This window comes from Stenella coeruleoalba, assembly GCF_951394435.1.
Source record: "Stenella coeruleoalba genome assembly, chromosome: 19".
Lineage (NCBI taxonomy): Eukaryota > Metazoa > Chordata > Mammalia > Artiodactyla > Delphinidae > Stenella > Stenella coeruleoalba.
The window spans coordinates 38,761,637-38,773,964 of NC_137165.1; the positions used below are offsets into that span (position 1 = coordinate 38,761,637).

Below are 12,328 nucleotides of genomic sequence, written 5' to 3' on the forward strand. Positions count from 1 at the left end.
CAGCAGCTGGCCTCTACCCACTAGAAGCCAGTACTACTCCCCTCAACCCCCACCCATTCTGACAACCCAAAATGTCTCTAGACATTGTCGAATGTGCCCTGGGAACAAAACCACCCCTGGTGAAGAACCATTGTCTCAGGGCATTTGGGTGTGCGTAGGGCCAAGTACAGAGAAACTGCCCTGCCTTCTAGAAGTCTGGGCTTTAGCTACTGGATTACAGTGACAGAGAGAGGCTTATGAAGTTGAGAAGACAGAGAGTATAAATGTCATGAATTCCTCAGGGTTTAAGAACCAGGAAGCCAGCCCCCACGCTCCACAGGAATCTGAGATTTGCTCGCCTGCATTGCTGCAGATTTGCACTACAAGAATGATGTTTTCAAATGAATAAACCAGTGCTTGCCGATTTAGAGAGCGGCATCACAGTGAGTCCCTGTGGTAACTATCCTTTTTCCTGTTTCTGTAGCAGACATCTAAAAGGGGAGCCCTGAAAGTCTTGATCAGGACTGAGTTTAACACTGTGTACTACTTCGGAGCAAGAAACCCAGATTCATAGAAACAGTGTAGAAGCAGCTGCGGTGCAAGGGCCCACACTGGCTCCCTGCGCTTTGTGCGGGACTGGGGCAGAAGTTGGGAGTCAGGACAGTCATCTTGTGGCTGTGATTTTCCTGGTCCTTCGTGTTAGTTTAGGGGAAAGTTCTCTCATACAAAATGACTCCCAGGAGCTCTGTCAAGAATCAAAAAAATAGGAGCACGTCCGGAGCCTGTGCTCCGCAACGGGAGAGGCCACAACAGTGACAGGCCCGCGTACAGCAAAAAAAAAAAAAAAAAGAAAAAAGAAAAAAATACAACAAAAGACAACCAAAACCCACTGCCAAGAGAGGATGAGGGGTCCAGCGCCTTTGTTGTCTTTGCCTGCAGAGGCCAGACAGGAGGGCCTTTGCTGGCCCTGCTGCCAGCCAGAGCCTAACCATGCTGCCTCCCATGGGCCCTGAATCTGAGGCACCTGGAAGGGTTATTAGCAGGATTGGAACTCATCCCTCTGCTGGGACTAGATCATAATTACAGTAATTTTCTAGCAGAGCTCGGCAGTAGGACTGTTTAATCAGCATCTGACTCCCTTGTGCCCCCAGCCCTCATCGCTCAAGGAGAGGAGTGGGATGGCTCTTAAAGAGACAGTGCCGGCCTTTCAGCACTGCTAACAGATGTGCCCTAATTGGTAGAATATATCTAAGTCTCATAGCTTATAGCAGGCAGGTTAAATTGCCTCCAACAAACCAACACAGGTTCTCACCTGGGCCTTCTGCTACAGGGCTTCGGGTCAGGCTGCTGGTGGGCCTGGCTTCCCACACCAACAAGGCCACCAGGGGAAGGGACACACACAGAGCTAGTATACCACCACAATGAGGAGCCTGCACACAGCAATGAAGACCCAACGCAGCCAAAAATAAATAAATAAATTTATTTTTTTTAAAAAAAGATGCATATGAAACTTATTATGTTCACACAAGAAAACCCATCTCCTCCTACACACACACACACTTCCACCAAACAAAAGGAAACCCATGAGATTGGGATCACTTATCCTGGGTAACAGATGACTAGACTTGGACCACGAAACTAGCTGTCGGAAGAAAGGTGACTAGGGAATTCCCTGGCAGTCCAGTGGTTAGGACTCTGTGCTTCCACTGCAAGGGGCACAGGTTCAATCCCTGGTCAGAAAACTAAGATCCCACATGACGCATGGCACAGCCAAAAAAAAATTAGGTAACTATAAGTCAGGCACAGAACCTACTTCAAACCAAAAATACTTCCATTCTACAAAACAACTCAGTAGGCCGCTCCCCCTAGTAGTTCCCTATCTTCCCTACAGAGGTCATCGGTGGCAGCCCTTAGTACACACAGGGACAGAGCAAAATGGGAGACAGGCAGATGGCACTGCCTAGATGAAGAGGAAAATCCATCTTTGCTGTTTTTCTGGTAATTCCAGGCCCATAGAAAAACTCTTCCCCTCTCAGGACATCTCCTTCCATGGTCTACACTCAACTCTGCACAAGACAGTGCAGGGATGGTGCCTGGCCTTAGATTAACTGAGGTGCTGTTGTATGCACTGCTGATAATGGATCATTAAAAAAGCCAAGAGGGCTTCCCTGGTGGCGCAGTAGTTGAGAGTCCACCTGCCGATGCAGGGGACACGGGTTCGTGCCCCGGTCCGGGAAGATCCCACATGCCGCGGAGCGGCTGCGCCCGTGAGGCATGGCCGCTGAGCCTGCGCGTCCAGAGCCTGTGCTCCGCAACGGGAGAGGCCGCAACAGTGAGAGGCCAGCGTACAGCAAAAAAAAAAAAAAAAAAAAAGCCAAGAGTCAGAAAAATTGCATCTGTGTCTTTGAGCAGCTCCTGCTGTCCCAGCAGCCTACCCTGCTGGCAGAATTAGCTGCTGAGCACCAACTCCAGCAAGAAAAGGAGTGAACAGAAGAAGGCCAACCCAGCTTGCTGTTTTTTGGCTGAGTAGGGAATTGACACAGACCACCTCCGGCTCCTGTCTGGAAGTTTTGAAATCAGAGAGCTTCAAGCACAGCTGGGTTCACAGCTGCACCATTTGGAGCATTGGACTCATTAATATTCATGAGTCATCCCCACCAATCGGCAGAGCGGATACCATTAGCTTAGCATCTGTCGGGTTTTTGTGAGGTTTGTGTATGGAGTTTTTTCCCCTTTTAAATGAACTTCTTCTGACATTTTGGATTTGCCTCTGTAGGTTTTCTATCCTCGCCTTGCTCTGCTGCATCATATAAAGGAGAGACCCAGGGGAGGCGGGCAGGAAAGAGAAATGAGTCCCAGCGAGGGCTCCGCATCTGCCTGTTGACAAACTTTATTTCTCTTTCAGCACCTGGCACCTCAGACAGGCTGCGAGGACGGAAGCAGCATCAGGTAAATTATACCTAACAAGGTTCGTGCCCATAACTGTGAGAGGAGCTGGATCCTGACTCTTTGGAAGGCAATTCTTCCTCCAGTGGTGAACTTGAGCTGCACACACAGTACAGGAGAGCTGCCGTGCACGGTTCTGAACCATTATTTCCACGCTGATAAATTCATGATTTATGAAAGTAACTACTGCCAGCCCTCACTCCCTCCTCCACTGCTACAGCTTGTTAGACACCAACTGCAACAACAGTCTTAAATACTTGAATTTTATTTCAAGCCAAAACCCCTCAACTCTGAACTAAATGCCATGACAGTCCCATAGCATAGGCTGGTAGTAAAAGAGCCCAGAGACAGGGTGCGATGGCCAGAGGAGGGAGAAGCGGGCAAGAAGGGGAAGAACCATACACACAAACCCAAGGGCAGGGCAGGGCAGAATGCCAGCGGCACTCATCTCCTACCAGCTCTGGCTCTCAGAGGAGAGAATTACGGCAGCAGGAGGGCAGAATGCCTCATTGTCTGAAGGAAGGCGTGTTGTTCCTCATCTCCATCCCCAGAGCCCTCTCTCCAGGCAGAAACAAAGCCCCTGCACCCCACTGGATTGAACATACGGCAACACAGCAACACAGCGGAGGGACACGTGGTGGCTGAAGCCTGGGGGCAGGGAGCTGTTACTAAGGGAGAAGAAAAGGATTCAAAAAAGAAAGGAGCCCATGCTTACCCTGCAGAGAAGACAGACGCGTCTCCGCTTTATAATCAGAGAGACGGTGACAGCCCAGGGCATCCTTTCCAAAACAAAGCCCCTGAACTGGTCCCTTTCCTATGGCTGTGACCAAACCCTTCTCTTTCGTGGATGGCCATGAGCTATTTCATGGGTCTTGGCCCCATAAAGCCAGGCCGAGGTCCTGGGATGCGCAGGAAACCCCAGTGACAGGAGTCACAGCACCGTTCCATTCAGTGGTATTAGTGGAGGAAAAGCAAGGAGGTGGGAGAATATTCACCTCCCTGTCCATGCAAGGGGGTAGGCAAGAGGCCAGCCTCCCAGAAACTAAGTGCTCCAGGGGCTGCAGCAAAAATAGAGCCTGTGGGAATACAATGACACAAGCATTTCTGTTGAACATTATTCAATATGGCAGCTTAAAATCTGCCACCTACAGGTCCCCAAAACCAGTCACCTGAGACAGTGCTCCTAGGCCTGTTAACAAACATCTAAAGAAATTCAGCTCCCAGAAGAGTAAATATGGGGTTTGGTTCAGAACCAACAACCCCTGCGCCTTGTGCTTAACTTATAAACATCCGCACAGTGTCTATTTCTATGGAAGAAGCCTGACGAGTTGTCACCGACCTCCACGCAACCAACGCGAGCAGAGGCCACGGTGCCCAGCCTCCCCACCACCGGCCTGGGCCCAGCCCCACCTGAGCAAGTCTCCCGGCCCACATCTCCTTCATCCGCCTCAGAGGAGAACCCAGAGCTCCAAGCAGAGCTCACTTTTCCAAAACTGTTTCCAACTGACCAGGATCCAAACGCACTGCACGGTCCCCTCCCATGGCCCTCCTCACAGGCTGAGGAGCAGAGATTCCCTCATCAGGTCTTGCAAAACCACAGCATGACGGAAAGGAGGGAGGTGGGAGAGGGGGGCTCTCCAAGGAAGGAGCCTCAGAGTCAACAACAGGAGCCCACACCTCGAAACTGTCCTTTTCTTCCCCGGGAGGCGGTGAGAGAGAGCTCCTCCTGCCCGATCTTGGGAGAAAGCAGCAACTGGAAAAGAGAGGGAAAGGGAAACGAAGGGCATGAACAGGTAAACAAAAATGAATGGACAACAGCAGGAGGTCTCTCCATACAAATAAATATTATTCGGCCGTAGAAAGGAATTAAGTGCTGATACACACTACAACACAGACACACCGTGAAAATGTACTAAATGAAAGACGTCAGTCACAAAAGACCACATACCGTATGACTGACTCCGTTTCTCTGAAATGTCCAGAATATGCAAATCCATAGACAAGTAAAGTAGACATTGATTGCCAAGGGCTGGGGGTTGGGGAAAATGGGGAGTCACAGCTAATGGGCACAAGGTTTCTTTGGGGGTGATGAAAACATTCTAGAATTGACTGTGGTGATAGATGGCTGAACAACTTCATGAATAAACTAAAACTACTGAATTGTACACTAAAAGGGTGAACTTTATGTATGTAAATATATCTCAATAAGGTTGTTATTTAAAGAAAATGGGGGGGACTTCCCTGCTGGTCCAGTGGTTAAGAATCCTCCTGCCAATGCAGGGGACATGGGTTCGAGCCCTGGTCCGGGAAGATCCCACATGCCATGGAGCAACTAAGCCCGTGCACCACAACTACTGAGCCTGCGCTCTAGAGCCAGCGAGCCACAACTACTGAGCCCGCGTGCCACAACTACTGAAGCCCACGCACCTAGAGCCCGTGCTCTGCAACAAGAGAAGCCACCGCAATGAGAAGCCAGCACACCGCAACAAAAAGTAGCCCCCGCTCGCTGCAACTAGAGAAAGCCTGCGCACAGCAATGAAGACCCAACGCAGCTAAAAATAAATAAATTTAATAAATTAAAAAAAGAGAGAGCTCTAATGCTATTTTAAAAATTAATTAATTAAAAAAATAACAATGCACTTTATTAAAAAAAAAAGTAAAAGAAAACGGGGGTTGGGGGAGAGGATAAAGAACAAAACAAATAAGAAAGCCTTCTCTTCTTTCTCCTCAGGTTCCAATAGGAGAGCACGCTCCCCAGGGATGAGTTAGTAAAGAAACAAGACCTTTGTGCATGGAATGAAAGAACCATGCACAAGGAGGCCAAGGCCCTTCTGAAAGGCCACTGACGCTGTGACCTTACTGCTTTCTCTACCAATGGACACCTCACTGGCCCAGGTTACAATAATCCTAGCCACTGGTGTCTCAAAATAGAGCACTTCAGTTACCTCTTAGGCTGGTCTCCTTTAGCCAGGTGAGAGGAGCCCCGCCTTTCTTCCTGGGCCCAGCCACAGTTTGACATAGCATAGCGAAGAATGGCATCGGAAACGGACATGGGGCTTCGGCCCTGGACACAGGCTTCTATCTCAGGCACCGAGAGCTGGCTTTGCAGGAAGAGGTGTAACTGGCTGTCTGACAGGAGGACCACACTCTGCAGGACCCTGGGGCAAACACAGGTAGGGCAACACAGAGCATCACCCCGAGCAGTGGCTCTCCCCAGCCCCATCCTCTGAAGGACTTGTGGCTTGAGTGAGCACTGAAGGCACAAGGGTGCAAGAAAGGCATCTGACACAAATGTGCCTGTATGTTCACAGGGGCCATTCTGCCCGGCACACACACCTCACCCCCCAGCCCCTCCCCAGGAGGCAAGTGCTAGCCCGCCAAGTCCACTCACTTTTCGAGAAAGTGCTGCAGACCTTGTCGTCGCTTCTCAATGAATTCGTCTGAGCTGCCAAAGAAGGTTGACTTCCCAGGAAGTTCAGGTACAGGCCTGTGGGAATCACATAATGTAACACGCCCAAGATAAGTAACATCCAAGACAGTCATTCCAGTCCCTGATCAAGGAAATCCCCTAAAAAGAGGCGCAAATCAATACAAACAGAATTTAATAAGGTGGCAGGGGAAAGAGACTAACACTGACTTGACTGCATGAGTGTGTCAGGCACTGTAAATGTTTTAATTTAACCTTACTTCGTTTAATACTCCCCAAAACCCCATGAGAAAGATATTAGTGTCCCCATTTTAGTGGTAAGGAAATAGAAACAGAGAAGTTAAGTAAATTTCCCAGTGTCACACAGCTTGTAAGTAAGCAGCAGAGTTGGTATTTGAACCAAGTCTATGACTTAAAAACTCCATGCTGCTAGATTACACTGTTTACAAAACCCATTCCCACCATCAACTATTACTGAAAAAGGAAGAAACTTGGACACAGAGACACGGAGAATGCTGGGTCCTTCTGTGTAAATTAAGACTACCTTCTCCAGCCCTGGAACGTCACATGCTTGGAATTTTCTGAAAGTAGTCGAGTTGCAGCAAATCATCCACAAACTCTTCAAGCCTCCCTAGCCTCTCCTGTGAAGCATGGCACATGCTTTAAAAATGGCAGGCCAGGGCTTCCCTGGTGGCGCAGTGGTTGAGAGTCCGCCTGCCGATGCAGGGGACACAGGTTCGTGCCCCGGTCCGGGAAGATCCCACATGCCGTAGAGTGGCTGGGCCCGTGAGCTGTGGCCGCTGAGCCTGCACTTCCGGAGCCTGTGCTCCGCAACGGGAGAGGTCACAACAGTGAGAGGCCCACATACCGCAAAAAAAAAAAAAAAAAATGGCAGGCCAGACTAGAGGATGCAGGGTCTGTTCAGAGGAAGTTCCAACTGACTAATTAGGGCCTGACCCATGACAATGGCCTCATCAGTCCCACATGTTAACTAACTGGCTACATCATCAACAGGGTCACCAGAGCATTGCAGTGGCCACACTGTGGTGGAATCACTGTCCTAAACTGTCTCAAGTTTTAGGACTTATTTGAAGTATGCAGGTGAGGAGTGAACACTACTGCTTTTCCTAAGGCTCTCTGGATAGAGGTCTCTACACAAAAAAGAAAAAAATAATCACTATTTTTATATATCAAATGGACGGGAACACCACCTGTCAATTTATTCCAGATGCTAAAAAGCTTCTCACAACCAGTGAAGCACACTTAAAAAGCCAGCAGTACCTTTCTTTAGCCCTAGACTATTTAGCCCTATGCATGTTAAAAAAGAAAAATATTTTTTAGATTTATTTGGCTTTGTTAGGTCAAAATATTAGAAATAAGAACGCTGTCTTACTTTTTTTACTGACTTGAAAACATAATTTAAGAATACATTTCTCAATGTCCTCAGTACCTGGCAAGTTGCCAAGCTTTTTTCATTGTAAATTCCAGTTGCCAAGTAAGCACCTAAAAAGCCAGTCTCAGACCCAAGAAGAAAACAAGAGCAAACTCACACTAAACCAGCGTTTCTCTGTAGCTGCTTTCTCAGCCACACAAACTCTCGGTAGCGGCGACGCACACAGGATGTCTTAGCAGTAAAAGCCTTGCTGTTGGTCTACAGGAGGCAGCACATGAAAAGGCTTTAGTGGAAAAAGCCCAAGTTCACGTGAACTCCCCATCGTCACTCTCACTAAGGACCCAAGCCACCAGGCCACAGTCCTGATCGAGGGCTCCAAGCAGAGCAAGATGCCACCAGGCAGCCTGAAAACAACTCTCAGGCAAACCCCAGGCTCTCTTTCCTCTCCTCCCTCCTTTACTTCTGTCAAAACATCCATAAACAGATTCTGCCTCAAGACTGGCCCTCAGCCCTGGAGGGTGCTGACCCCAATATCAAAATTGGATGCACTTACATGAAGGAATATCTTATAATCCACGTAAGAATTCCAGGAGCCCTCATTCTGCACGCGGGGGTCCTGAACACGCACAGTGATCACCTCCTGGAGGGAAGAAATGCTTCTTCAGCTTCAGCACAGCCACACAGTAAGGTGGCCTCGACACAAAGGCTGCCAGATTTTTCCACTCAACACCAACTTTCATTCATTTGTTCATTTATTCATTCAATTCGGCAAATATTTATTGACCACCCTGTATGTGGCAGGCACTGTGCTAAGGCACTAGGGTAGAACAAGAACAAGAGACAAAAAGCTTTGCCCTTATGAAGCTTACATTCTAGTACATTCCAATGAATGGAAAAGTTAGTGAAAATGGAACCTCATTTCCCAGTAATGCCTTTACTACTGATTTCCCTCCTCTGGCTTGACCCTGAGCTCATCAGAACCACCAAGGTATTAGTGTCAGAAGGACACCACCAAGCAATATCTGAATCTCCCAAATCCCCTCAAACATTTACCCACCTGTTGCCCAGAGACCACATGCTTACCTCCTGCTCTTGGTTCTCCAACATTCTACACCAAAAGCCCATTGGAAGAAAACATCTGATGAGGGACAGAAGACACAGGATCAATCACTGTTAGTATGCGTCTACTCTTCTCTCTCTTGGCGAGGGCAAAACCCTGAAAAATTTTTTTTTTTTTTTTTTGCGGTACGCGGGCCTCTCACTGTTGTGGCCTCTCCCATTGTGGAGCAACAGGCTCCGGACGCGCAGGCTCAGCGGCCATGGCTCACGGGCCCAGCCGCTCCGTGGCATGTGGGATCTTCCCGGACCGGGGCACAAACCCGTGTCCCCTGCATCAGCAGGCGGACTCTCAACCACTGCGCCACCAGGGAAGCCCGACCCTGAAAATTTTTAATCGACACCCCCCTGGGGAAATCCAGGCAACTTTTTTGTTCTTGTGTAAAACTTAAGAGGAAGGAAAAAAAGTCCCCTACGTGAGCTAGGTGCCAAGCTAAAAGCCCTGGAGGATTTGCCTCCCTTCTCAGACCATGGCGGGGACCCTGAACCAGGCCACCTCTAGCCAAAACATGTTCAGGTCTACACACTGTCGCCTCAGGCAGCCAGAAAAGGCAGGCTGAGTCATAAAACCTTTCTGCCTGAGAACTGCAGGCACAGCAGTGTCTGTGGGCACACACAGCACAGCTCTCTAAGTGAACCTAACATTGCCCCCTCCCAGCTGTTTAGAGACAACCAAAACCCCACAAACGCCTTTGCTCCTAAGTCTCTCTTTGTCTTGCTAAGCACAGTCACCGCCCCAGAGACAGATCTCAGAGTTGGAGAGTTCCGGGGGCACCTGAGTGGGTTGCCCAGTTGTGACCTTCCCTTATCTAATCCCACCTCCAGAACCCAAGCCAATGGTTCTGATCATTTCCTCTCTCGACATGCGGTTTATACCACTGCCCAAGCACCCCACAGCTGCACAAGTGGACTCAGGATGTTTTCCACTCCTTTGCAAAGATTCATTAAAGCCTAAGCCACTGATTTCCCCCAGTGTGGCAGTTTACATGTGCAGCAACATCGCCCACTCCAGCAAGGGGACCATGAAGGCTGCAGCACAGGGTTACTCAAGTCCAAAGGGGCCCATGATGTCACCTTCTGTTAAAATACAGCACTGATCTTTTTACTCCTAGAACCACTCCAACAGCATCCACTCTGGCTGCCGCCTCCACCCCATTCTCCTCTCTTAAGAGTGGAACAATAAGGTTTAATTTCCCTTTCCAATTTACCTTGAAATGAAAACTGACTTCAGCCAATATGTACTGCCAACAAATGATCCAGGCTGGCTCCTGGGAAAACAAGACTATCTCTGAGCTCTCCCTCTCCTCTCCCCATGCCCATTTACACACCCACTCATTTTTACAGTCCCACAATTAATTTTAAACACATTCTCTTATTAGTTCTGCCTTACCGTTAGAAGAGTGTGTAATGAATTTCCTTATGTTGTGCTCACACGGCTAACATTTCAAGAGAAGGGGAACTCATTTACACCATAAAATTAGCAGAGCACACAGCTTTTCCAATCTTTTTCAGTATACCAGAAGGTCTCTTCACACACAGACACTGCACGCAGAGATGAAGCTGCATGATATATGACAAAATTGGGCTACACAGTCGAGTAAACTGGAAATTCTGTGGTTGCAATGCCATCTTCAACAGTATTCTTGCTGACATTCTGATTTTTCAGCTGATGCAGTCACCACTGCAAAGGGGTCCTGAACTGAAAGGCGAGAAATCCCAATTCCGTAACAACTGATGTATAACATCCTGGATGTAAGCAAATGGCTGTGATCAAAAAGAGCAGGCCAACTCACTGTGAACAATTAACCTCCTAAGATTTAAACAAAAATTGTTTTTCTCTTCTCTTTTTAGGCATTCGGTAACTTGCCAGCACAGGAGCAGAGTTAAATACACTGAAGTGTCTTTCCACAAAAGTAACCATAGGAGACATGATGACAAGGAAATCCACTCCTCAGTACAGCTCACACAACTCCAGTGCCTTGAAAAGTTTGCCAAATTCAGAACCATAATTTACTAACGAAATGGTCATCATTCTCAGGCTCAAGAAGAGTTTGCCTAAGGCTCCGAGAGCAAGCTCCTCTCCTTTGGGGCTTATACCACTTAGAAACAAATAGCTATAAACTGGCTTTAAAAAAAAAGCCTAGGACCCCCCAAGACGCTATATACTTAAAACTAAGTTTAAAGGGCACTAAAAATGTTTCAATTGTAACTTTCCTTAAAAACAATGGAACAAACACAAAAACCTATACTTCAAGTAATAATTTCTAGCAACTACTATTCTCCCAGCTCCCTCCCTGGGTGCCACTCCTCAGGAGGAAATGAAGCTCATTTCTATCCTTGGAGGGGAAGGAGGAAGTTCTTAATTTTAGCAGTATGATCTGGGAGATGCATCCATGTGTCATCCAACTAAGGATAGAGTCAGTGATCCTCTCAGCTACTTAATGCAACTCACTCAGCGCTAGCTACATTTCCTGGGCCCTTTCAATCACATGTGAAGTTTCCTTTACTTTCTCCACCTGTACCAGCACCAGTATCTCCGGGTAAAATCCAGCTGTTTGCTGTTTACAAAGTAGATTCCTTGTAAAGCTTTCCTATGTCTAAACAATTCAAGGCAGCAGTTCAAGGCTTTCGCTCCACCATTTTCACTCCCATTTAAACTACTTAAAGAGACATGTTAAAAAAAAATCAGGTGATAACTTTTATATTGAGCCACCGAGACTCCCATCCTTTCTTACTCATTCTTCAGCCCTTTGGTGCCGGATGGCAACTCAAAAAGCTCTCCTTCCGAAACATCCACAGGTGGTAGAAGCAGCTCCCCTGTCCGACCAAGCTCTGCCTATTCTCAGCTATTCTTTGCTCCATTCTTTTGTTCATGTGTAACTTGCCAGTCTTTCCACTTGCAGGTTAAGTAACAAGGCAACCACAATCTAGCACAAGAGCCTTCTGTGTCCCCGTAAAATACCTGCCATTACTCCTAGTCCTAGTGTTTGGGTAAATGTAGCCAAACTCTTTTACTCCGGCCACACACACACACACACACACACACACACACACACACACACCGTACTCCTAACGAACTAGGAGCAAAAAGGCCATGTGGTTCTTATTCCCCTTTGCCTACTAAACTTGGGGAGTGGGAAGGAAAGATGCTTTATACTTTAAAAATAAATGGAAAAGCCGGGTTTCCTTCCTTGGATCCCAAGTAAGCACCCGCCTTCATCCCGGTAGGTGAGACCGCTCGTTCCCTAGGATGGCCAGCGAGGTCGCCACCCTAAGCGCCACTGCTGACGCTCAAGCCCGCAGCCTGAGCGTAGCGCCCACGCCCCCTCACCTGAGAGCAGCACCCACTCCCCGCGGCCCCGCCCACGCCCCCTCACCTGAGAGCAGAACCCACTCCCCACAGCAACACCGCCAGTGCCCCACTATACAGTAAGACTCTAGGCTTCTTCTTCCGGGTGAGCGGCCGG

At 48.3% G+C, this 12,328-nt stretch overlaps 2 protein-coding genes across 5 annotated transcripts in view; one reads left to right on the top strand and one right to left on the bottom strand.

The window, feature by feature from the left end:
- HOXB7 (homeobox B7) overlaps positions 1–12,328 on the top strand; it is a gene marked incomplete at its 3' end in the record, with an annotated part of 498,962 nt that overhangs the window by 446,637 nt on the left and 39,997 nt on the right. The window lies entirely within an intron of this gene.
- SNX11 (sorting nexin 11) lies at positions 1,051–12,291 on the bottom strand. 4 transcript variants are annotated; one of them, XM_079905065.1, is made up of 8 exons: positions 12,239–12,270; positions 10,070–10,129; positions 8,829–8,883; positions 8,299–8,385; positions 7,903–8,003; positions 6,317–6,412; positions 5,871–6,083; positions 1,051–4,678 (listed from the first exon to the last, which is right to left on the bottom strand). In XM_079905065.1, exons 3-8 carry the CDS (start codon positions 8,868–8,870, stop codon positions 4,405–4,407), a joined length of 813 nt encoding a protein of 270 aa, XP_079761191.1. In that variant the 5' UTR covers positions 8,871–8,883; positions 10,070–10,129; positions 12,239–12,270; the 3' UTR covers positions 1,051–4,404. The 4 variants fall into 4 exon arrangements, with proteins under 4 accessions (XP_079761191.1, XP_079761190.1, XP_079761193.1 ...); XM_079905064.1 differs by lacking the exon at positions 12,239–12,270 and adding an exon at positions 10,252–10,675; XM_079905067.1 differs by lacking the exon at positions 10,070–10,129 and having other exon boundaries at positions 12,239–12,291.